The 27,804-nt window shown below is 38.0% G+C and overlaps 2 protein-coding genes across 2 annotated transcripts in view; both read right to left on the bottom strand.

Moving 5' to 3' along the window:
• Positions 1 to 27,804, bottom strand: part of LOC149789845 (uncharacterized) — a 244,281-nt gene that overhangs the window by 30,864 nt on the left and 185,613 nt on the right. The window lies entirely within an intron of this gene.
• LOC149789847 (uncharacterized) lies at positions 424 to 27,477 on the bottom strand. The gene is made up of 6 exons (XM_089971997.1): positions 27,429 to 27,477; positions 17,065 to 17,331; positions 8,237 to 8,803; positions 6,768 to 7,315; positions 2,860 to 3,108; positions 424 to 513 (listed from the first exon to the last, which is right to left on the bottom strand). The coding sequence occupies exons 1-6, from the start codon at positions 27,475 to 27,477 to the stop codon at positions 424 to 426; spliced, it is 1,770 nt and encodes a 589-aa protein (XP_089828123.1).

Here is a 27,804-nt window from a genome sequence, read left to right as displayed (position 1 = left end):
TCTTTAATAAATGTTTTGATAACTAATTATACCCTATTATTGATTCTTTTTAATGCTTCCTCTGAGTGCCTGTTAGTTCTTTCTCAGAATGCCTGTAAGTTCTTCCTGAGAGTGCCTGTAAGTTCTTCCTCATAGTTCTTCCTCTGAGTGCCTGTTAGTTCTTCCTCAGAGTGCCTTTAAGTTCTTCCTGAGAGTGCCTATTAGTTCTTCCTCATAGTGCTTCCTCTGAGTGCCTGTTAGTTCTTCCTGAGAGGGCCTGTTAGTTCTTCCTCTGAGTGCCTGTAAGTTCTTCCTCCTGGTTCTTCCTCTGAGTGCCTGTTAGTTCTTCCTCAGAGTGACTGTACATTCTTCCTCATAGTGCTTCCTCTTAGTGCCTGTTAGTTCTTCCTCTGAGTGCCTGTAAGTTATTCCTCTCAGTGCCGGTTAGTTCTTCCTCTCAGTGCCTGTTAGTTCTTCCTCATAATGCTTCCTCAGACTGCCTGTGCGTTCTTCCTCACAGTTTCCTCTGAGTGCCTGTAAGATTTTCCTCATAGTGCTTCATCAGACTTCCTATAAGGTCTTCATCATAGTGCTTACTCAGAGTGCCTCTTGGTTCTTCCTCAGAATACCAGTAAGTTCTTCCTCAAAGTGCATCCTCTGAGTGCCAATTAGTTCTTCCTCAGAGTGCCTGAAAGATTTTCCTCATAGTGCTTCATCAGACTTCCTATAAGGTCTTCCTGATAGTGCTTACTCAGAGTGCCTTTCGGTTCTTCCTCAGAGTGCCAGCAAGTTCTTCCTCAAAGTGCATCCTCTGAATGCCTGTTAGTTCTTCCTCAGCGTCATTGTAAGTTCTTCCTCATAGTGCTTCCTCAAAGTGCCTGTTAGTTCTTCCTCTGAGTGACAACCGCTCCAGTTGCTTAGTGGTTAGAGTGTCCACCTCGCATATGGGAGGTCGTGGGTTCGATCCCTGACTGAGTCATACCATTGACTTACAAAAATGGTACAAACAGCTGCCTCGCTTGGCGCTTAGCATTAATTGGTTAGTGTTAGGACTGGTCGACCTGGTGTCAGGATAATGTGATTGGGTGGGACATCATGCCACATGTCTGCGGCATGATGCCCCAGTGCTAGACATCACTATAAACTGCCACAGCGTAGACATCAAAGTGATATGACTGAAAAATTGTTAAAAGCTAGGTTAAAAACCCAAATAACACACCCCCCCCCCTCAGAGTGCCTGTATTTTCTTCCTCATAGTGCTTCCTCAGAGTGCATGTAAGTTCATCCTTATAGTTCTTCCTCAGACTGCCTGTTAGTTCTTCCTCTCAGTGCCTGTTAGTTCTTCCTCATAGTGCTTTCTCAAAGTGCCTCTTAGTTCTTCCTCAGAGTACCTGTAAATTCTTCCTCATAGTTCTTCCACTGAGTGCCGGATAGTTCATCCTCTGAATGCTTGTTAGTGTTTCCTCTTAGTGCCTGTTAGTTCTTCCTCTGAGTGCCTGTAAGTTCTTCCTCAGAGTGCCTTAACATTCTTCCTCATAATGCTTCCTCAGACTGCCTTCACGTTCTTCCTCATAGAGTTTCCTCTGAGTGCCTGTCAGTTCTTCCTCAGAGTGCCTGTAAGATTTTCCTCATTGTGCTTCATCAGACTTTATATTAGGTCTTCCTCATAGTGATTTCTTAGAGTGCCTCATGGTTCTTCCTCAGAGTGCCAGCATGTTCTTCTTCAAAGGGCATCCTCTGAGTGCCTGTTAGTTCTTCCTCAGTATCCTTGTAAGTTCTTCCTCATAGTGCTTCCTCAAAGTGCCTGTTAGTTCTTCTCTGAGTGACAACCGCTCCAGTTGCTTAGTGGTTAGAGTGTCCACCTCGCATGTGGGAGGTCGTGGGTTCGATCCCTGACCGAGTCATAACAATGACTTACAAAAATGGTACAAACAGCTGGACCGCTTGGCGCTCAGCATTAAGAGGTTAGTGTTAGGACTGGTCGGCCTGGTGTCAGGATAATGTGACTGGGTGGAACATCATGCCACATGTCTGCGGCATGATGCCTCAGTGCTAGACATCACTATAAACTGCCACACTGCAGATATCGTAGCGATATGACTGAAAAATTGTTAAAAGCTAGGTTAAAAACCCAAATAACACAACACACGCCCTCAGAGTGCCTGTATTTTCTTTCTCATAGTGCTTACTCTGAGTGCCCATTAGTTCTTCCTCAGAGTGCCTGTAAGTTCATCAAAATGCATTCTCTGAGTGCCTGTTAGTTCGTCCTCAGAGTGCCTGTAAGTTCTTCCTCATAGTGCCTGTAAGTTCTGCCTCATAGTGCTTTGTCAGATTGCCTGTAAGTTCTTCCTCATAGTGCTTCCTCTGAGTGCGTGTTAGTTCTTCCTTACAGTTCTTCCTCTGAATGCCCGTTAGTTCTTCCTCTGAATGCCTGTTAGTTCTTCCTCATAGTTCTTCCTCTGAGCGCCTGTGTGTTCTTCCTCAGAGTGCCTGTAAGTTCTTCCTCATAGTGCTTCATCTGAGCTCCTGTTAGGGCATCCTCTTGGCTCCGTTTATTGCCACAAGGAGTTCTTAATAGTTCCTAGTACTATTTCCCAGGACTGGAGTTTGTTAAATTAGGTTCGAAAGATTATTACCATAAAAATAAATCTACCTCAAGAAAGCACATTGAAGGGTGTTTGTTTTCACTGCAACATACAGATGTGCAGATATGCAGAAATATATAACGACAGTCAGAGACTTACAAATCAATATGTCCCATCTGCAGATAGTGGGGGCATAACATATTGATGAATAAGCAAGATGACTGATATATGACGAAAGCAAGTTATAAGCTTGGTTAGCTGTACATTTCTGCGGTATTATTTCCTTTTATTTTACCTTTTTTCCAGCAGATTTAAGCTTTATTAGTGCATCTTCCATAGGTAGCCAACTGGTCAGCACTTCCTCACCCCAATATGGCTGCTCTTTAGCCAACTGAAAAATCCTGTCTTTCAATGCCTGTAACTGAGGTTCATGCTGGGTGTTATCAATGGCAAAAAATGTCGTCACATGACGTAAGGCTGGCTTATCATTCAAAATCTGGCAAATCTGTGGGAAATACATTCTGATGATTTCTTGTCGCTTATCCTGCAAGAAAAGGACATAAAAACTAGATGAGCTACGTATAGCATGGGACATACTTAAAGCTATCTATAGCATGGGATGCACTGAGAGCTATGTATAGCATGGGATGTACTGAGAGCTATGTATAGCATGGGACATGCTTAGAGCTATGTATAGCATGGGACGTACTGAGAGCTATGTATAGCATGGGACATATTTAGAGCTATGTATAGCATGGAACATACTTAGAGCTATGTATAGCATGGGATGCACTGAGAGCTATGTATAGCATGGGATGTACTGAAAGCTATGTATAGCATGGGACATACTGAGAGCTATTTATAGTATGGGACGTACTGAGATCTATGTATTGCATGGGACGTACTTAAAGTTGTTATGGAAGTAGGGTTGCAATGACATCTTACATGTGTCAATGAAGTAAATATACTAAAAGTTGGTATGGAAGTACCACTCAGCAAAAACATCTTCGTGTGTCAATGAAGTAAATACACTAAACGTTGGTATGGAAGTAGGACTGCAAAGACATCTTAGATGTGTCAATGAATCAAATACACTAAAAGTTGGTATGGAAGTAGGACTGCAAAGACATCTTAGATGTGTCAATGAATCAAATACACTAAAAGCTGTTATGGAAATACCACTGCAAGGACATCATGTGCCAATGAAGTAAATACACTAAAAGTTGTTTTGGAAGTAGGATTGCAAAGATATCTTACATGTGTCAATGAAGTAAATGTACTAAAAGTTGTTTTTGGAAGTAGGACTGAAAAGATATCTTAGATGTGTCAATGAATCAAATACACTAAAAGTTGGTATGGAAATACCACTGCAAGGACATCATGTGCCAATGAAGTAAATACACTAAAAGTTGTTTTTGGAAGTAGGATTGCAAAGATATCTTACATGTGTCAATGAAGTAAATGCACTAAAAGTTGTTTGGAATTAGGATTACAGAGACATCTTACATGTGTCAATTAAGTAAATACACTATAAACTGTTATGGAAGTAGGATTGCAGACAAGATAACAATGATACTTAGGGTGTAATAGCTCTTAATACACTGAGGTAAATAATTGCTTCTGTCTACACTAGATAAATATAATAGTATACAACATAATATATGCATCAATGTCAACCTATCGGCAATTTGAGAAATACAAATCTGTATAATCTATCTACCATTTCAGTAACACATCACTAAGAATCAGCCATTTGATAAACATAACAATGTGTAACCTAATACAAAGTATTCTATCAGCCATTTGAGAAATACAACACTAATCTATCAACCACTTTGAGTAACATAAGAATGGGTTAGTACAAGGCCTATTTTATAAATTCTGATATAGGTAATGCACAGCAAAACATATAACATAGACTGATTTGATGTGACCATGTCTCAGTTTCACAAGCTCCAAATCGACTTCACTTGATTAGAACTGTAAAAAATTAACTGCTGAGATTAGTTGCCACAAACAGCATAAGTCTGCTAAAATGCACAGCAGCAGTGTGGTGATGTCGAGGGCGAAGATAACATATTGATTGCAATGCCCAAGTGAATTCAGTTTTTATACACATAGGAGGCTCGAGGCATCTCTCATAAGCATTACTAGATCAATCATTTTTTAGATGGATCGGTTCAGCATGCAGTCCACATTGGACAGTAGATGGGATGTTTGGTTACAAAACTTTTAAGGTTTCAGATCAATGTGGTGCTGACAAGCATATATAAGTGTCATGATAAAGCAGTGGTTTATCTCTTCTATTTGTGAGTCAGATTGGAAACTGAGGAGTGAAGACGAATCAGATTTTGAAAGGAGCTGCAAGGAGAGAAAAAGTGCTTCAGAAAGGCAACATGAGGTTGGGTAATGTGCAAAATACATTGATACCATTGTGTGGTTCAAATAAAGAGAAACATCACCTCTGGTAATAACACAATTGTTTTTAATAACCTACCGAGTCACTCATGGCTTTACTATTTCATACCAAGTATTAATGATAACACAACAAACCACACAGGCAATGTAAGCAGTACAACTGTTATACCTGATACAACAAACCACACAGGCAATGTAAGCAGTACAACTTTTTTATAGCTGATACATCGAACCACACAGGCAATGTAAGCAGTACAACTTTTTATAACTGATACATCGAACCACACAGGCAATGTAAGCAGTACAACTTTTTATAGCTGATACATCGAACCACACAGGCAATGTAAGCAGTACAACTTTTTATAGCTGATACATCAAACTACATCGGCAATGTAAGCTGTACAACTTTCATAGCTGATACATCAAACCACACAGGCAATGTAAACAGTGCAACTTTTTATAACTGATACATCAAACCACACTGGTAATGTAAGCAGTATAACTTTTATTGCTAATTCAACACACCATAAAGGCAATGTAAGCAGTACAACTTTTATAGCTGATACATCAAACCACACAGGCAATGTAAACAGTACAACTTTTACAGCTGATACAACAAACCACAAAGGCAATGTCAGCAGTACAACTTTTATTGCTGATTCAACAAACCACACAGGCAATGTAAGCAGTATAACTTTTATTGCTGATACCTCAAACCACAAAGGCAATGTATGCAGTACAACTTTTATTGCTGATACATCAAACCACACAGGCAATGTAAGCAGTACAACTTTTATTGCTGATACATCAAACCACACAGGCAATGTAAGCAGTACAACTTTTATTGCTAATTCAACAAACCATAAAGGCAATGTAAGCAGTACAACTTTTATTGCTGATACATCAAACCACAAAGTCAATGTAAGTAGTATAACTTTTATAGCTGAGACATCAAACCACACAGGCAATGTAAGCAGTACAAGTTTTATACCTGATACAACAAACCACACAGGCAATGTAAGCAGTACAACTTTTATTGCTGATACATCAAACCATCAAGGCAATGTAAGCAGTACAACTTTTATTGCTGATTCAACAAACCACACAGGTAATGTAAGCAGTACAACTTTTACTGCTGATACATCAAACCATACAGGCAATGTAAGCAGTATAACTTTTATAGCTGATACATCAAACCACACAGGCAATGTAAGCAGTACAACTTGTATTGCTGATACATCAAACCACACAGGCAATGTAAGCAGTACAACTTTTATAGCTGATACATCAAACCACACAAGCAATGTAAGCAGTACAACATTTATTGCTGATTCAACAAACCACAAAGGCAATGTAAGCAATACAACTTTTATAGCTGATACATCAAACCACACAGGCAATGTAAGCAGTACAACTTTTACAACTGATACAACAAACCACAAAGGCAATGTAAGCAGCACAACTTTTATGGCTGATACATCAAACCACACAGGCAATGTAAGCAGTACAACTTTTATTGCTGATACAACAAACCACAAAGGCAATGTAAGCAGCACAACATCTATAGCTATAAATGAAACCACACGGGCAATGTAAGCAGTACAGCTTTTATAGCTGATACATCAAACCACAAAGACAATGTAAGCAGTACAGCTTTTATAGCTGATACATCAAACCACAAAGGCAATGTAAGCAGTACAACTTTTATAGCTGATACATCAAACCACACAGGCAATGTAAGCAGAATAAGAAAACTCTTTTATTTTTAATAACATTTATATCTACCTCTTTGATTTTATCCACATGTGTACCAACCAGAATCACAGGTGGGGCAGATGGGATGCCAACATCTGGGGTTGTCACTGAGGTACTAGCTCCAGGGGATGTCACTATGGTATCAGCTGATGAGGATGTAACAGTGATTCCCATTGTCGGGGATGCCCCTGTGCTGGAAGCTGTTGCAGATGTCATTGTGCTGCTAATTGAACTGGAAGTCACTGTGGTGCCAGCTGCAGGATATGTAAATGTGATGCCAGTTGCTGGTGATGTCACCATGATGCCAGATGCAGTGGAAGTCACTGTTCTGCCAGCTGCAATGGAATTCACTGTGATGCCAGCTGCAGCAGATGTAAATGTAATGCCAGTTGCAGGGGATGTCATTGTGATGCCAGTTGCTGGTGATGTCACCACGATGCCGGCTGTAGTTGAAGTCGTTGTGATTCCAGCTGCAGTGGAAGCCACACTGCTGCCACCTGCAGGGGATGTAACTTGGGAACCATCTGCCTGGGGTGGTGAACAGCAATGTATTGAATTGAGCCAAACTTCAACCAGTTCTGCAAAGGATCAATGACAGACATTAAAGATAATAATAATTAATTTAATACTGTATAACACAGTGGTCCATCTACAGGCAAGTGGGTCATCCTTTCAGCCTGCACTCCTACACAAAATCAATTCTATCATTATTGCAAAATTATATATATCTTGGTTCTATTACCCTAGAAGAAAGTATGAATTCAAATGGTTGTACTCTAGAAGATAACATGCATTCAAATAGCAACTAAGGTCTTCATAATCATTCATTTTCTCTAGGATTAGTTTTTGTTATGTATATTTAATTTATATTTGATTTAATTTGTTTGTTTGTTACTATTAAATTTTTTATATTCCATTACGTGCTATTGTAATGTATTGGCATTTTCCAGAAACTCAGTTCAGTTTTACATGACTGTTTTTCGAAAACACTAATAACAGAAAACATATATCTAATGCTGACCTAGTTCCTCACCTTGATTCAGAAATCAGTGAGTGTTGAAGCAAACAACTTTTTTATTGTTATTTTATTCTTTCTTAGAGTAAGATTCATAAAGTGAAATTGAGGCCATACTTGGAATACATGACAAATATCATGTATCAATTAGGTTTTTCCAGTGCATTGACCCACATCAGGGCATCTGCTTGCATTTTACTAAGAATAAATATTGATATATTATGAAATAATAGTTATTCTTGCCATATTCTTCCTTGTAATTAACCTGAATTGATAACTTTCACTGTATATCATGTTCTCATAATTCTAGGCAAGCTCAACTCTCCATAAGGGTCATAGGGCAAACATTTATCAGGCTTTATTTGTAGATATTATCTAGTCTGGAACAGCAAATTGTGCTAATCAACACATTCAATGTTCATTAAAATGAATGTCATAACAATACTGAAAACTAGTTTTGTCACTGGGTGTTGATTAACATTACCTTGAACTTGATGCAATTTTAATCCCTCTGTATCAAAGTAACAATCATCATCTTTCACAAGATCTGTAAATTGTTGACTGAGATTGGTAACCAAGAGGTATATCGCACGGTATGTAAGAAATGTCTGGTGTGTAGTGTAGAATACATATTGGCCTGCAAAATCCCATATTGCCAATACGGCGTACTCTACTAAACTCTTCTTTAGTTCGTCTGCCTTCTCACTGACCAACTGAAGGAATTCCATTGTTGCATCACCTGTACTGCTTTCAGGTTTTCCACTCTCAAGAATGGCATCATGAATCACCTCCAGTGCTTGGGAGTTTACATTAACTTTCTGGTGAATGTCAGACTCTTGACTGGTTGGCATGTCATCATCTTCGATGTCACTGAAATCATTCTGATAGATGACGGTTGTGCTGGATGTTATATCATCCTCATCAGTGTCACTAAAATCATTTTGATAAATGATTTCTCCATGCTCTCCCTGCTCACCACTGACCTCTGACCTCTCTGTTTTATTAGTCAGGAGCTTTACAATACGCTGAAGGCGAGTCAGCTGATCAGAATCTTAAAAAACAAAAGGAAGATAAATGTTTTATATCCAAATAAAGTTATCAATCATCTCAGTGAGCATTGCCAAATAAAGTGATGAATTATTTTAATAAGTATTGTTTACTGTGTCTCTGCATAACATATAATACTAATCTAATGTAAGATTTTATATTAGTTACAAATGCTTGCATAAATCACTACCACAGCAACACAACAGCACCTTTTAGTAGACTGAGGTTGTTATAAATTTTGATACTTCTTTTTATGTGATACATTTTCCACTCAGAAAATAAAATGATAAACACTTAATTGGTTATATAATAGTTGTTACTGAAATGAATAACCAGTCATACCATGTAAATTTATCTTGTTGTTTGTGTTTAATGCAATTTTTTAATGCAGTTTTGAATCTGATAAAAGCCTGATAAGAACCATTGTCCCATAGGAAGCTACTGCCAAGCTTTCTTATATAACCATATTGGCCAAGCCCAAGACTCGAACCCAAACAGACTGATATGAGATGGCAGTAAAGGGATGTGCATTAGACCACTCTGCCACCATTGGCCCCAAATATGTATGCACTGTAACATATACCAAATAAAAGTAGTATAACCCCAAGGACCAATAATAATAATAATAATAATAATAATAATAATCCTATAACTAGATAATGAACGTTTGTATGAGTACTGCCAAAGAAAATCACATGCAGGCCAGTAGTTGGACCACTCATAATGAAAAGATATATATATATATATATATATATATATATATATATATTTATTTTTCTTTCTTCTATTTTGCGAAAGCTTCTGTAGAAACGTATATGTGACCTATGTATATATTTGTCATGAATGAGCATACAAGTGAGTTAAGTGAGTGAGTGATCGATCACAGTGCATGATGTACTAACATCGCCTCCCTGCCTACTAATAAAATCCCTTGACAAATCTCTCATCTTTGGATGAACAATACTTTACTCATTCTACTTTTGCATATAGTGATAATCCTAATTCGAAAGAACTGTAACAATTGTAAATTTCTAGTTTTCAAATCTGGTAAGATATAATGTATATGGTAACGAGCTTACATACTGAAATACCCATATGGAGGTTGTGTATAGTATTTGTCTCATTTGTAGTACTGTATATTAATTATTCATTCTGTTTTGTTTTAGGTGTATCCCATTGCAGTGGGATGACATCATTAAGAGTCAAGGTCAGTAACTTCACAGTTGATGGACATTCAACTGTGTGTAAATAGAATTCCCTTGGAAACAAAGTATGGTCTACCTGATTTTTGTAAGGTTATTTGCTACAACTTTAAGCAAGCAGACCTGACCTTGCCTACAAATTTGAAGGACATATCCACTGGCCTTGTTCCAGAGTATGTTATTGTGTCATATGTCAGTTGAGAATCTGTATATTAGGTGGACGAAGTAAATAACTATACATTCATATCAGTAAGTCTGAAGGAAATATCCACTGGCCTTGTAAATGATTATTCATTCATATCAGTAATTTAGCTGGGTTCAGTTATAATTTGAGAGGAATCATTTATTTAACTTATTCATTGGAATTATAAAATGTTCTAAATTGTAACAACACATTAAAATTATTGGCACAACAGCTCATTAAGGGGTATTGGAAAGTCAGCAGATTCAAGATATGGAATTCATTCAGAACATTTTATGTTTTTACATGTGATAGAACTTTCATGATTAATTGGAATTAATTCACAACACTGAAGGGTCCTTCTAAACGTTCACACTGAATTCTGGGGCAATAAAATACTTGTCAAATTTTAACAAACTTGTTGGTTTCACTTTTTCTGCTATTTATTTTAAGACCATAGAGTCTTAGTACATTTCAGGAGTAGCACAAACAACATTGCATGATGGACAAAATCTGGTCATCACATCAGTGCCAGTTTTACTTACTAGGGTTAACAAGCTTTAAAAGAAGTATTTTAGTGAAAACCCAATGCTGATATGATCATCGATTCTGGAGAAATAGTGCTAACAACATTTTCAAACTAGCCACTATGGCAGCCATGTCTGATTTTCAAGACTGCTGGTGTAGCAGCCATGCTAGATGTGCTTTAGTGGCAAGATTTTTATTTATGACCAGTTTATATCATAAGACATGTTTTAGTGAAATGATGACCATTCATTCAGGAGAAGTGGTAAAATTTGCAGGACGTCCACCATGGCAGCAATATTTGAGCAGTACCATTTCATTCTGGGCCAACAAGAACTTCGATTGGATGTCAGATCCCTACCAATTTAATTTAGGACCAACTGGACATCAAAAGATGTCTCGGAGTAAAAACCCGCTGTTGATATAGCAATTCTTGTTGAAGAAGTAGCGATCAGTAAACTTTCAAGATGGCTGTTGCGGTAGTAACACTTACATCAGAGAGGCACCATTTTCAGATTGGACCAACTATACATCATGTGAAATTAATCAGTGAAAACTCTATGTTAATATGACCATTCATGAGTGTGTGAGTGTGATAACAAGATTTTCAACATGGCCACTATAGTGGATGAGAGTAAGTTCATCACTATAGGACCAGCTAGAAATCATAAAGAGTCTTCTAGTGAAAACCCCACTGAACGACACATGGGCACCATTTTTACATAGGACCAACTGGGCACCATCAAAAGTAATTTAGTGAAACCCCCATGTTCATACGACAATCTGAGGAAATATGGTAAATTTTTTGAGATGACTCTTATTGGATGTCAGATCAGTACCACTTTAATTTAGGGTAAAATGAATATGTTAAAAGAAGTCTTTAGCCCGATGTCAACATAACTTTCCGTTCTGGAGCAGTGATACCAATATTTTCAAGATGGTTGCCATGGTGGCCATAGTAGGTTGGTTAATCTGCATCATATTTACCTAGGACAAAGTAGATATTGAAAGAAGTCTTTTAGTGAAAACCCTATGCACATATACCTTTCTGTTCAGGAGTAGTGATACCAACATTTCAAAATGGCAGGAGGAAGTGTGATAACAAATGATGTTCATGATCATAGCATATATACTGGAAATGCATTAGCAGCAAGACTTTCATTCATGACCAACTAGACATCATAATAAATATTTTAGTGAAAGCAGAGTTTTGATACAACCTTCCATTCAGGTGAGGAACTGATAAGATTTTCAAGAAGTCCACCTTGACAGCCATATTAGGATAAACTATGAATCATAGAGAGTCTTCTAGTGAAAACCTTATGTTGACATGGCCATCCATTAAGTAGTAGTTGTTGTTGTCGTTGTAGGGTTTAACGCCATATTTCAGCACAAGATAGGCTATACATGGTGGCCAGTATAAGTAGTGGAGGAAGAACCCTGGGTTTCCAGGGAAGAACCAGCAACCTATGAGAAGCTACTGACAGGCTTTCTCACGTGCCAATGTTAGCTGAGCCTGAGACTCAAACTCACGCAGACAGAGGTGAGACGGCAGTTATCCGTAACGGTGAGCATTTTAGACCACTCGGCCACTCGGGACCCCTTAACTAGTAGTAATTGCAAGATTTTTTTAAATGTCTGCTAGCTACAATATTGTATGCCAAATGGCACCATCTTCACATACGTGTGTGTGTGTGTGTGTGTGTGTGTGTGTGTGTGTGTTTTGGATTTTTAACATCGCTTTGACAATTTTTCAGTCATATCGCTACGATGTCTGCAATATGACAGTTTATAGTGATGTCTAGTCCAGGGGCATCATGCTTCAGAAATGCAGCATGATGTCCCACCCAGTCACATTATCCTGACACCAGGCCAACCAGTCCTAAAACTAACCTCTTAATGCTGAACACCAAGCGAGGCAGCTGTTAATACCATTTTTATAAGTATTTGGTATGACTCAGCCTGGGATTGAACCCACAACCTCCCGCATCCGAGACAAGCGCTCTAAGCACTAGGCCACCGTAGCAGTCAGATCTTCACATAAGACCAATTATCCAATTACATATATATATATACCATAAAAAATTATTTAGTGGAAAGCTCATGTTCAAAGGACAAACTGTTGATGAGGAAATATGACACTTATTTGTGATAACTGCCACTGGATGTCAGATCAGCACCATTTGAATTTAGTTACAACTAGTAATTACAAAAGGTCTATTAGTGAAAACCTTATGATGACATGAGCATCCATTCACTAACCATAGTCATAAACAAGATTTTCAAGATGGTCACCATGGAAGCCATATCTGACATCTGAGTAGGTTTATCTTAATTTAGGACTACCTATACCTTATGGATGAACGTGTTTCAAAAGCAAAACTCCAAGTCGCAATTAGGTGAAGTGGCAATTTCAAACTTGTGCAAATGGACCAATGACAAATGCTAGCACATCCCATAATCTCTTCTGGTCCATGACCAGTAGTGCTAATGATAGTTCTCATGTACAAAGGTCAAAACAACGCCAGATCATCTGAATAGCTTTACTCCAGTCTCTGAAGTTCATAACAGAATCCCACACTCTTCATTACCTAACAGCTACACAACCCAAAACATAAGGCTGAAATGTTTAACTCATTAAGGTCAAATGATGTAATTTCGCAACATGAGGTGGTACCTTTCTTCCAGGGCCTTGTTGTTGTAGGGTTTAACGCCATTTTTCAGCACAAGATAGGCTATACATGGTGGCCAGTATAACTGGTGGAGGAAGAACCCTGTAAAACCCATGGAAGAACCACCGACCCACGAGAAGCTACTGGCAGGCTTTCCCACGTACCCACGCTAGCCGAGCCTTGGACTCGAACACACGTAGACAGAGGTGAGATGGCAGTGATCCGGAACGGTGAGCGCTTTAGACCACTCGGCCACTCGGGACCCCTTCTTCCAGGGCCTGAGGCATCATCAAAATGCATGGCAGACCCAAGCCGTTGCTACTAGAAACATGAACATTCTTCTCACATTAAAATAAATACTTCTGAAAAAAAATGCATTTCTGAACCAGATTCTCTTTGGTCAAATCATCAGCATTCCTATCCCATACTAGATTTTTTTGTAAGGATTCTTTTAAATTTCTTCTATTTATATCTAAGGCAGATCTGACTTAACTTCACATGTTCAGACAAACATTGGAAGTCCAAAACTTCATCCCTCTGCTCCTGTACAGACTTCATGGCAATCTCAAACAACTTCTATTCGACTAGACAGAACATAACTTTTTGGTCTTAACGAGATTATAGAACTTTATGATAAACGCCTTGTTTTAAATATGCAATATTGCACTTGTTTCGGTTGTTCACATATTGTATTACCATTAACATTAATACTGTATGTGCTAATATTATGTGAGACAATTCTAAGCATGACTTACAGAATACAAATTTATTTACTAGTTGAGAAATTCATTGTTGAGTAATTTCAGTAGCTGATCAAACAACCTTGGATCTAACTGTTGCAATCTCAAGTCATGGAGTTGCCATGCTGGTGATTAAACTCAGGACTGCATTATATTTTTCTACTATGCAGGACTGAAGAACAGTGACACTGGCAACCAATTTTCTCAGAGAAAATGGGAAAATTCCTCCTCTACCCCCATTTAAACAAGGTAAGTTATGGTCTAAAATATGACCCTCCAAAGGACTCTATACTTATTGCCTTGTTCTGTCTTTGCATTTCATCAGTCATACTCTACACCGCTGTAAAAACATTCCAACCTAATGTATGATTTAGAACGGAAGTGTTGTAAACCAAAGACATGCTAAAGAAGACTAGACATGAAGCTATAGAGAAACTTTTCAAAAAGTTGCCGTTCAAAACTCAGTATGGTTAGGTTTATTTTTGGTGTTTTCACAAAAAGGAATGGTGACAGAAAACAACTTTGACCTTACAGCGCCTCTTGAATATTCCAGCATTGCTCGATATGTTTCTGACCAACATAATTGCATTTAAAAGCTAAATCTCCAATATCATACTATTTAGAGACTTATTTCCATGAATTGTATCTGTAAGTGAATATATTTGCCCATTAATTAATGTAAACAATCAAATAAAGTGATACCTTCTGAGACACAGTGATGTCCACCATTATTCCCTATGACTGGTTCACTTATCGTTTCAAACTAATTTTATGTAGAACATGATGTATACATGAAAGTTAAGATGTTCACATCACTCATTCTATTCTTAAAATACAAAATGATATTTACATACTATTGTTTACAGTGAGAAACACAAGTCTGTATGTTGTTATCATCAATAACTTACAGAAATCGGGCAGTAAAAGTTGATATCTTACTTAGAAAGCGTAAATGGTCAATCTTCTATCAAAAATCATGCCTGCCAAGAGTTTACATGTTGGCATAATAGATAACAACACCAGTTATGTGATGGATTGATGACTACATTTTGCCTTGAGATACAACATTGGTACAAACCTGGCCAAAACAAGGCAGCATATGCATCTCAACAGTTATTATAACCTAATGTACCTCTAAATATCACACGGGGAAATATTTTTTTTTCCTAACAGAAGAAGGCAAAGTTTGCATTTTTTAGGCAACTTAGTCACACACTTCACCTGGGTAACGTCATCCCTGTCTCAAGTCAGCGGAATGCCATGTTCAAAGCTGATAATGTGCATTATCTTTTAAACATACAACCCAAATAAGTTCAACATCCAAGATTTTATCCTAACACCAATAAATGCCCTAAGAACTTTTGAGTCTGACACTCACACTATCAGGCCCTAAACATATCAATGAATTTCTCTCCATTTAGTATCTATCTTCTGGTGAAAAAATAAAATAACACAAACAAGTAAAATCCAGTACTAATAGCTGTAATATTAATTTTCATAAAATATTCATATAATCACATGAGTGAAATAACAAGGATCTCAAATATTTTCATGATTTTAACTTGGCACAGCCTGCTGACACCAATATGTGCCCGGTATAATGATTTTACCACACCACAACCTGCTTTGAACACCAACATATCCTTTATGAAATGAAACCACAAGAATCACATGTTCTGCATTTGTTCCCAGTCGTTATAAATGTAAGTCTATAAACCTGTTCAAACATGTATATAAACATGCCTGTGGCTCGATGCTCGAGTACTATACATCACTATAAGCTGTCACACTGCCAGACATCATAGCAATATGAATGAAAAATTGTTAAAACTGCGTTAAAAATCCAAATTGCACACACATATACACACACTGTTCAAAGATAAAATATATCAGTGAGCCTGTGGTTCCACTGTCGAAAGAGAATATCCAGGGAAAAAGATAAGACCATTTCTTCCTTGTCATTTCTGAGTGTTGAGTCTCTGATATTCTTGAGTGAAAGGATGTTCAAATTAGAAATTGTAGCAGCGATATTGGATGTGAGATCAGCAACATTTTCAATTAGGACAAACCAGACACCATTGAAAAGCTGCTGGTGAAAACTGTGATTGAGGCATCTATATCTGAGATAAGGAATTTCAACCATTTTCAGTCAGGACTAGATATCATAATGAGTCATCTGGTGGAGTAACAATAACAATATATTCAAGTCGGCTACTATGATGGCCATACTGTACATAGACAGGTACAATTTTCATTTAGAACCAACTAGACATCAATAATAAGTCATCTGGGGAAGTACCACTGTTAATATGACTTTCGATCATGGAGTAGTAATAATAATGCCTGCCATAGTGCTCACATGGGATATCAATTAAGCACTACTTTATTAATACCAATTAGAAGCCATAAGAATTCTTAGGTGAAAACCCCCGACGATTTGTTCAGATGTAGTAAAATTAATAACATTGTCAAGATGACAGTTGTGGTAGCCATTTGGGATACCAAATGGTGCACTTTTCATTTAGGACCAGCTAGACATCATAATAAGTCTTGCAGTGAAAATCCTAAATTGATGTGACTATCCATTTAGAAAATGTAGTCAGACCAATATTGTTTCAAGAGGGCTGCTATGGTAACCATTCTATATTACTATGGAGCACCAGATTCATTTAGGATCAACTAGAACTTGAGATGCATATGTAATTGTAATGGATCATGGCAATCTTCCACGTAGTTCAGGAGGAGCAGAGAAAGTGAACTTCTGCTTACGGACAGATGGACATTAGAAGGCAGACATCAGACAACTTACCTCAGCTATATCCAAAGTTTAATGACTGTTTGCATAATAATGAAGGAATTATAGAAATTTTGCATCATTGTTATGAAAGAATAGCACATTTCCTGTGTTATTTTTATTGTAAAGCTCATGGAAAACGATGGCCTACCTTCATTCTGTACTATCCATTCACCAGTGTCCATATTGATTTTACAACAATGTTTGTGTACTTCGATTCCCTCGGTGCTTTTCCTCTCTGATATATCAACTTTCTGCCCAAGGAGGTGCTTTGTCAATGTTGTCTTTCCAACACCATACTGCCCAACCACCATTACTCTAATGTTAAAAACCTTCTCCTTTCCATCGCGCAAAGCCTCTTTGTACAACATAAGGGATTTATCATCCATACGAAGAATCTCCACAGGAATGACTGGGCCTGGAATCAAATTGTACAACAATCATTCAAGAAAGGAGAACACTAACATTTAAATAGGAAATTATCAAATGTGTATATATAACGTTTATTGTCATTCTCTTGCAGTGCAAACATAATCACTTCTTTTATGCATGCACTAAGTTAACAGTAAACTATACCATAGATTAGAACTGAATACAGTATACATCTAGTTTGTGTGGTGCTGATTGTTTGATGAACCAATGGCTAATTGTGTCCAAATTCGACCTTCACGTCCAGCCCAAGAGACGTTACCAATGTAAAAAGATTGTAAACAGAATTAACATCTTGAAGCTGAAAAATAGCTCAATTGCCAAAAGCTTCTCTAGGATTATGGATAGCAAACTAGAAAACTTGTTGTTGTTGTTGTTGTTGGTTTTAACGCCATTTTTCAGCACACGACAGGCTATGTATGGCGGCCAGTATAAATGGTGGAGGAAGAACCCAGGAAACCCCTGGGAAGAACCACCGACCCACGAGAAAACTTGTAGATTGGTTTGTTGAGAAACAACCAGGAGATTGAGACAATGCTTGCAGAAAACCGCTGCATATACAGAGACCAAAGCATTGAACACTCAGCGGAGATGGACTTTGGAAAATCATGGCAAAATTTGGATGCCCTTATAAGTTCATCACGGTCATTCATCAGTTCCAGGACAACATGGTAGCCCACATAATGGACGATGGCAAACTCTCAGATGCCTTCCCAGTCACAAACGTCATCAAACAAGGCTGCATTGGTGCAGCCACTCTCAGCATAATGGTCTCTGCCATGCTAGCATATGTATTCCAAAACAGTGATAAAGGAATCCCTATTAGATACAGGACTGACGGTAAGTTGTTCTAATCTGAGCAACTTCATGCAGTCATGAATGTGAACGAAACAGTCATCAGGAAAATGCTCTTTACGGAGGACTGTACCCTCAATACCAGCTCAAAAGAAGACATGCAGACCTGCATGGACAGAATTGCTGAGGCACGCGACAACTAAAGCCTCACAATCAGCACCAAATAAGACCAAAGAGAGGGACCCCGAGTGGCAAAGTGGTCTAAAGCACTCTCCGTTATGGATCACTGCCATCTCACCTCTGTCTGTGTGGGTTCGAGTCTCGGATATCGGCCAATGTGGGTATGTGAGAAAGCTTGCCAGTAGCTTCTCGAGGGTCGGTGGTTCTTTCTAGGGATTTCCCAGGTTCTTCCTCCACCATTAATACTGGCCACCATGTATAGCCTATCGTGTGCTGAAAAGTGGCGTTAAACCCTACAACAACAACAACAAGACCAAAGACATGTACCAACTTGCCCATGGGAAGCCATATTTTGAACCAAGCATCCCAGTGAATGGCCAAAAGCTCTCCAGGCCATTAACAGCTTCATGTATCTGAACAGCATCCTCTCAGAAGCACTCACATTGACATTGAGGTCAACAGCAGAATTGCCACAGCCAGTTCAGCCTTAGGGAGACAAGGGGGAATATGTGGGACCACAGAGGAATCAGTCTTACCACCAAACTGAACGTATATGTGTACCATGCTGCAGTGCTTGCAACCCTCCTGTATGCCAGCAAGATGTAGATTGTCTATAGCAGAAATTCCCGACACCTCAGTTCCACATGAGCTCCGAAAGATGTGGATAAGGTGGTAAAACAAAACATCTAATACCGAATTTCTCATTAGGGCTGGCATTCCCTCTATCTTCATTCACTGCAAAGAGCCCAAGTTAGATGAGCAAGGCACATCGTTCATATGCCAGATGTATGTATTTGAAAATACAGCTGCTCTCTGGCAAACTTTGTGAGGGAAGAGCGTGTTGTTTGAGGAAAAAGAAGTACTTCAAAGACTCACTTAAGAGATCCCTGAAAGACTTGCACATCAATAGTGCCTCATGGGACACCTCTGCACAAGACCATCAATCCTGGCACAGCAAGATCAGATCTGGCCCCTGTGCAGCAGAACAGCAAAAATTGATGAGGTGAAGAGAAAATGTGCCGCTCATTTGGCCAGAGCTGTCAACACCTCTAATTCTATACCAAACCTTGTGTGGTCGAAATGTGGGATAGACTTTTGTGCCTGGATTGGCCTCATTAGTGATTAGTCATCTCCGAACACAATGCTTGACAACAGATAAATGAAGCTGTCATCATGATCGACATCAATGGACAAAAAAAAACCCATTAGTTTTCTTTAAGGTAATATTGCAATAAATTTAATCAGGCTAGAACTTACACCAATATTGTCCTAAACAACATCCCATCGTGTACATTTACATACCAGGAGAGTTAGCTCCCTTTCTCATGTTGGAAATTCTTCACTTACAAGCTGCATTCTGTCACCCAGTATTGTCATGCTGTGGTTATAATGGAATGTACAGTTTCACAAATGTTCACTTCCTGACATATATTGTCTGCAAGTGGTTTGGTCTTTGAAATGAAAACTGTCTAATATGAAGAAATGTTTTATCTTTTTTACAATTTGGATATTCAATTATCCATCTAAGTAATAGCTTAAAAGCATTTTTAAATGAGGATTATTTCAGCTCTGATATAAATGTAGCCTGTGAATTAGTCTAGCAAAAATTATAAATGAGTCCATTTATGAGGCTTATTCTCTAATGGCTGAAAATAATTTCCAGCAATTCAAGGCAAGACCATTTATTATGTATAACCCTTCACCCCGTATGAGCACTTTGGACTCGTCTACTACATTCTCATGGTAGAAGTATTTGATGATTCCATCTGATTCACATAAGTGCCTGCTTTGACACCGTTTACTCCAACTGCATGGAAGCTGTTTTGGCACCTAAAATAAACATCAAGAATTTATATCCCATTTTCATAGCAGCAAATTTGGGGAAACGTACCCTCAATCAAAACTGTAGGAATGGTTTTGGTTTGTAGTTACATGACATGCAAGAAGAATCCAAAACCCTGGAAAGAACCACCAACCCACAGGAAGCTACTGGTAGCTTTCTCACATTCGCATAATGGCTGAGTTGAGACTCAAACCCATGCAGTTGAGAGGAGAAATGTCAGTGATCTGTAAAGGTGAGTGATTTAGAACACTAGGCCAACTAGAGCCCCACTAAAGCTCCTGAGGCAAATGACCATTATATTACATCAAAAGGTTCTTATTTATGATATAGTCATAATCTGCTATTTAAAGTAGCTGGGTTTGATTTTACACTCTCCAAAAAATGGAGCCTGTGTATTTTATTAGCATTTTCGTGAGTCTGGATGATCATAAATATGAATGCAGGCATCAACAAGTTGGATATTAAGACTCTGATATCAATACAGGCAACACCGACTGTCACAGACTTATCAAATCCTGAAGACATAGTAATGCAGTAAAACACAATGGATCTGTAGATTTAGAAGCTGTGAAATGTCAGCTTTGGTTGGTAACACAGCTTTACTGATTTGAAGGTGAAGTAGTTTTCTCAAGAATTTAAAGCATATACAAATTATCCTGTGGAAAAAAATTATACACCTACACGGATCAGATGTTCTTATATCAAAAAGGTAAATTGGATAGGACAAAACATATGTTGAATTTAACATGCACTACACTGAGTCATTTAGTCAGCAGGTGTTCTGTTTAGAGTATACAGCACTGTGTCCCTTTGGCAGATGTTTATCAACTGCCTAAACAACAAGAGATGCTATGAGGCTAAGGGTCATCTCATGATATTTCTGAGCAATAACAAGATTTTAAAATAAAAAGCCACTGTGGCAAACAACAGGATGCATTAGTGATAATATTTCCATTAAGGATCAAATCAATGTCATGATTTGCTGAAAACACCATGTATATATACATACATCATGACCAGCTGTTCAGAAACTGCAATGACAACAAAAAAAAAATTCAAATGGCTGCATGGTGGTTATACCAGCTGTCAGACCAGCTCAATGTTCATTTAAGACCAACATCATAAGACCTTTAGGTGAAAACCCTATTTTAATATGACCATCCATCTATAATGAGAAGTAATATCAAAGGCTTTCAAAGTAGCCAATATAACAGCTATATTGCGGGTTAGATCAGCACCATTTTAACTTAAAACAAACTAGAAAACGTCTGGAGAAAAAAATGTCAATATGACTTTTCACTGAGCAGCAATTATAACAGATTTAAGATGGCCACTGTGGAAGTGATACTGGAAGCCAGATCAATAGCATATTCATCTGGGACAACAAGCAATGATAATAAGTGTTCCATGTTGATAGGACTTTCTGTTAGGAAAGAGTAGTGACAAAATTTTCATGATGACTACCATGTTGACCAAACTGGAATTTAGATTGGCACCATAATAATTTAAGACCAGTGTGAATTATTGTAATGTAAACCCAATGGTGATATGACTTTTTTTCAGAAAAGAAGTGATTACATAATAATTCGAGGTGGATGCCATGGTTACTATATTAAATATTAGATTGGCATTATTTTGATTAAGGACCAACTAAATATCATAAAACAGTGCTGTCCAACCTTTTTTACACCATGGGCCACTGAAAAATATTTTTCTTCAAGCCTAGGGCAGCAGCAGAAAAACAAAAAGCAACGACTATGTTGCTGCTCGACCTGTAGTAGGCCATTTAAAACCAGCCCGCAGGTTGGACAGCACTATCATAAAATGTCTTTTAGTGAAAATGTTGATATATCCATTTGATCAGTAGTATTGGCAATACTGGAAGTCCAAGCAGCATAACCTTCATTTAGGACGGAACCACCAGACCACAGGATGATCCAATGTACAAGTTTCATGGCAACTGTCTAAGTAGTTTTGGATGGAACCACCAGACAACAGGATGATCCAATGTACAAGTTTCATGGCAGCTGTCTAAGTAGTTTTGGATGGAACCACCAGACAACAGGATGATCCAATGTACAAGTTTCAAGGCAATTGTCTAAGTATTTTCAGGCGAACCACCAGACCACAAGATGATCCAATGTAAAGGTTTCATAGCAATTGTCCAAGTAGTTTAGGACGGAACCACCAGACCACAGGATGATCCAATGTACAAGTTTCATGGCAGTTGTCTAAGTAGTTTAGGATGGAACCAAAAGACCACGGTTTGATCCAATAAGTTTCATGGCAATTGTCTAAGTAGTTTCATACGCAACCACCAAACCACAGGATTATCCAATGTACAAGTTTCATGGGAATTGTCTAAGTAGTATAAGGATGGAACCACCAGACCACAGGCTGATCCAATGTACAAGATTCATGGTAATTGTCTAAGTAGTTTAGGTTGGAACTACCAGACCACAGGATGATCCAATGTACAAGTTTCATGGCAATTGTCTAAGTAGTTTAGGATGGAACCAAAAGACCACGGTTTGATCCAATAAGTTTCATGGCTATTGTCTAAGTAGTTTCAGACGCAACCACCAAACCACAGGATGATCCAATGTACAAGTTTCATGGGAATTGTCTAAGTAGTATAAGGATGGAACCACCAGACCACAGGATGATCCAATGTACAAGATTCATGGTAATTGTCAAAGTTGTTTAGGTTGGAACTACCAGACCACAGGATGATCCAATGTACAAGTTTCATGGTAATTGTCTAAATAATTTAGGACGGAACCACCAGACCACAGGATGATCCAATGTACAAGTTTCATGGCTATTGTCTAAGTAGTTTAGGATGGAACCACCAGACTACAAGATGATCCAATGTACAAGTTTCATGTTGTTGTACGGTTTAACGCCATTTTTCAGCACATGATAGGCTATACATGGCGGCCAGTATTAATGGTGGGAAAAAAACAAAGGGAAAACCCCGGAAAGAACCATCCACCCACAAGAAGCTACTGGTAAGCTTTATACATTCCAACACTGGCTGAATCCGAGACTCGAACCCACGCAGACATAGTTGAGATGGCAATGATCCATAACAGAGAGCACTTTAGACCACTCGTCCACTTGGGGCACCCTACAAGTTTCATGGCAATGGTCTAAGTAGTTTAGGTTGGAACCATCAGACCACAAGATGATCCAATGTACAAGTTTCATGACAATTGTCTAGGTAGTTTAGGTTGGAACCACCAGACCACAGGATGATCCAATGTACAAGTTTCCTGGCAACTAAATAGTTTATGTTGGAACCAAAAGATAACAGGATGATCCAACGTACATGTTTCATGGCAATTGTCTAAGTAGTTTAAGCTGGAACCACCAGACCACTAGATGATCCAATGAACAAGTTTCATAGTAATTGTCTAAGTAGTTTAGGTTGGAACCACCAGACCACTAGATGATCCAATGTACAAGTTTCATAGCAATTGTCTATGTAGTTTAGGATGGAACCATCAGACCACAGGATGATCCAGTGTACAAGTTTCATGGGAATTGTCTATGTAGTTTAGGATGGAACCACCAGACCACAGGATGATCCAATGTACAAGTTTCATGTTGTTGTAGGGTTTAACGCCATTTTTCAGCACAAAATAAGTTATACATGATTGCCAGTATTAATGGTGGAGGAAGAACCCAGGAAAACCCTAGAAAGAACCACCAACCCACGCACGTACCCAAACTGGCTGAATCCGAGACTCAAACCCATGCAAACAGGTGAGATGGCAGTGATCCGTAATGGAGAGGGCTTTAGAGCACTCGGCCACTCAGGGCACCCTACAAGTTTCATGGCAATGGTATAAGTAGTTTTGGTTGGAACCACCAGACCACAGGATGGTTCTATGTACATGTTTCATTTCAATTGTCTAGGTAGTTTATGTTGGAACCACCAGACCACAGGATGATCCAGTGTACAAGATTCATGGCAATTGTCTAAGTAGTTTATGTTGGAACCACCAGACCACAGGATGATCCAATGTACAAGTTTCATGGCAATTGTCTAGGTAGTTTATGTTGGAACCGCCAGACCACAGGATGATTCAATGTACAAGTTTCATGGCAATTGTCTAGGTAGTTTATGTTGGAACCGCCAGACCACAGGATGATCCAATGTACAAGTTTCATGGCAATTGTCTAGGTAGTTTATGTTGGAACCGCAAGACCACAGGATGATCCAATGCACAAGTTTCATGGCAATTGTCTAGGTAGTTTATGTTGGAACCACCAGACCACAGGATGATCCAATGTACAAGTTTCATGGCAATTGTCTAGGTAGTTTATTTTGGAACCACCAAACCACAGGATGACCAAATGTACATGATTCATGGCCATGGTCCAAGTGGTTTAGGAAGATCAACAGTAATGACTGGTGCTAAAGAGACAATGTACAGCATGCCATTCCATTAATTTTTTCTGGACTATGACTAGTAGAGCTAAAAATAGTAGAAATTGTGAATTTCTAACCTGTCTCTCTTTTGACTAATACATTTTTCCTAGAGCCACACTCATATGGTGACAAAATTACCTGAATTTGTCATTCTAGACCCAACTTTATAGAAAACCTAAACTTTTTAAAGCTTACCTATATCATTGTATACATTATTCTGCTTTTTAATACTAGGCATTCGGTCTGAGTACCTGAGTACATATTCACATTTGAACCGCATGGTAATTATAGAGTGATATATGTATATATATATATATATATAAATATATATATATATAAATATATATATATATATATATATATATATATATATATATATATATATATATATATATATATATATATATATTAACCATATTGTAATCATACAGTGCTACATGCATATTCACCAATGAACCATGTGATAATCATACAGTGCTTCATGAACCATGTGATTGTGGTAATCATACAGTACTACATACATATTCACATATGAACCATATGGTAATCATACAGTACTACATACATATTCACATATGAACCATGTGGTAATCACACAGTATTAGATACATATTTACATATGAACCACGTGGTAATTATACAGTGCTAGATACATATTGATCTGGCTATCAGAATACCTATCAGCAATTTCCATCAGATCATGAAACAAAATCAGAAGTAGTTGTAGGAATGCACATCAGTTTCATATATTTTTGGTGATCTGCTTCATGCATTGCTGTGTAAATTAAGCCAATTCCCTAACTGAGTCTTGTTATTTCAATTATGTACAACATGCCAATTATTCTCCAAGTCTTTTTATTTCATGTGTTGCTGTGGAAAGTAAGCCACTTTCTGCGTCTTATTATTTCATGTGTTGCTATGTAAAGTAAGCCACTTTCTGGATCTTGTGTTTTCATGTCTTGCTGTGTAACGTAAGCCACTTTCTGAGTCTTGTTATTTCGTGTATTGCAGTGTAAAGTACGCCACTTTCTGAGTCTTTTATTTCATGTGTTGCTGTGTAAAGTAAGCCACTTTCTGAATCTTGTTATTTCATGTGTTGCTGTGTAAAGTAAGCCACTTTCTGAATTTTGTTATTTCATATGTTGCTGCGTAAAGTAAGCCACATTCTGAGTCTTGTTATTTCATGTTTTGCTGTGTAAAGTAAGCCACTTTCTGAGTCTTTTATTTCATCTGTTGCTGTGTAAAGTAAGCCACTTTCTGAGTCTTTTATTTCATGTGTTGCTGTGTAAAGTAAGCCACTTTCTGAATCTTGTTATTTCATGTGTTGCTGTGTAAAGTAAGCCATTTTCTGAGTCTTATTATTTCATGTATGCTGATAGGTACAGTAAGATAATTCTTTCGTAAGTCTAGTTGACTGCTCCTGTGTCCTAAGTGGATAGAGCATCCGCCTTATGCAGGAGGTCATGGGAACAAACTTCAGCTGAATCATACCAAAGACTTAGAAAAATGGTACTAGCAGCTGCTTCACTAGGCACTCAGCATTGAGTTTAGTGTTAAGACTAGTCAGCCTGGTGTCTGAATAATGTGACTTGGTGGGACATGATACATGTCTGCAGGATGATGCACAATGCAATGCATCAATATAAACTGCCACAATGCAGACGTAATGGCAACATGACTGTAAAATTGTGAAAGCCGCATTAAAAATCCAAATCTCAAGTCTTGGTACGTCATGTACTTTGCCCTGGAAAGTAAGATATTCCCTAAGTCTTGTTATTTCATTCTGTTCCTATATAATGTAAGCCAATTCCCTAACCAAGTCTTGTTGTTTCATGTCTGGTGCTTTCAGATTAGTTACTTCCCTAACTGGTACAACCATTATGATGCATATATTATCATATCAGAGTAGGGGAATGGGCATAATGTAAAATTTATGAAGGAAGCATCCTGTTATCATTTATTGCCATGTCTCACACACACACACACACACACACCCTTATAAATTGTATTATCATACCAGTTAGAGAATTTTTTAATTCATACTCTATTAAGATTATGGCACCCATTGCCTTGCCTGCATGCACAAACCTTTATACCCCTTGACTATCCACACATTCGCCAACAAATGATGCCTCAAAGTCACTTGCATATGAATTCATGCATAGCAAACTCACATATATCGACCTAGTAATAGAGTCCCATCTAAATATAGTTGCTGCAGATTCCTGTGATTGAAATCAAGGTACATAGAGGTTATTATCTTTTGTGAAGAAATAATATTATCGTACATGTTAGGGAATTTTATATACACCAAACGGAATGGAATGTGCTATCCCTAGATCATACAGAAGAATACTTGATAACATTAAATAAATGTTTAAATATCAAGCAGGTAATATAATGTTTATAATTTTTAAACTGGATGGCAACATCTCTTCATATTTAAAAATTCACTTAATGTATCAAGCATTCTACTATATGATCCAGGTATAGCATAACATCTCTCTCTCTCTCTCTCTCTGTCTCTGTCTCTCTCTCTCTCTCTCTCTCTCTCTCTCTCTCTCTCTCACACACACACACACACACATTACATAGTTTATTTTATACAAACTAGAATACCAATACTAATTATACTGAAATGACGGATCTCAACATTTTTACAAATTGGTGTAATCCCTGTATAAATTACATATGATGGTCATTTGCAACAAACAATATTTTGTACAGCATTTTGTCATAGCAATGTACCTAATATAAGCAAACCTGTACAACTCATTACAGCCTAAATCCAGTATGTGTGTATGTAATAATGTTGTGTAGTTACCATTACCTTGTTTGTCATCTTCAGAGTCCTCGGCGACCTTTCCAGATGGAGGCATTTCTACGTCTACACTTGACTGTATTTGGTCACCCTAGATGACAAAGGGAAGAAATTATTGGTACAAATTAACAATGGTCTGTGATACAATCCTGCAGTCGGCATCAAAAATTAAAATTTTGCTCATATAACTGACTCGAGGCATAGGCATTTATGAGGAACACAAACAACATTACTCTATTAAAATCATTCCATGACATTTACCTCTGCACATTTCAAGACTGGATTACCGGTAAATTAAACTGGCTCATTTGCAATGAAAACTGACATATTTCTGTAATTGCAAATCAGTTCAAGCATTCCCTTGCCTGCATGCACAAACCTTTAT

This window comes from Sinohyriopsis cumingii, chromosome 10 (assembly GCF_028554795.1).
Source record: "Sinohyriopsis cumingii isolate HCF-2022 chromosome 10, ASM2855479v2, whole genome shotgun sequence".
In the NCBI taxonomy this organism is placed as follows: Eukaryota; Metazoa; Mollusca; class Bivalvia; order Unionida; family Unionidae; genus Sinohyriopsis; species Sinohyriopsis cumingii.
This window is presented reverse-complemented; position numbering and strand designations above follow the sequence as displayed.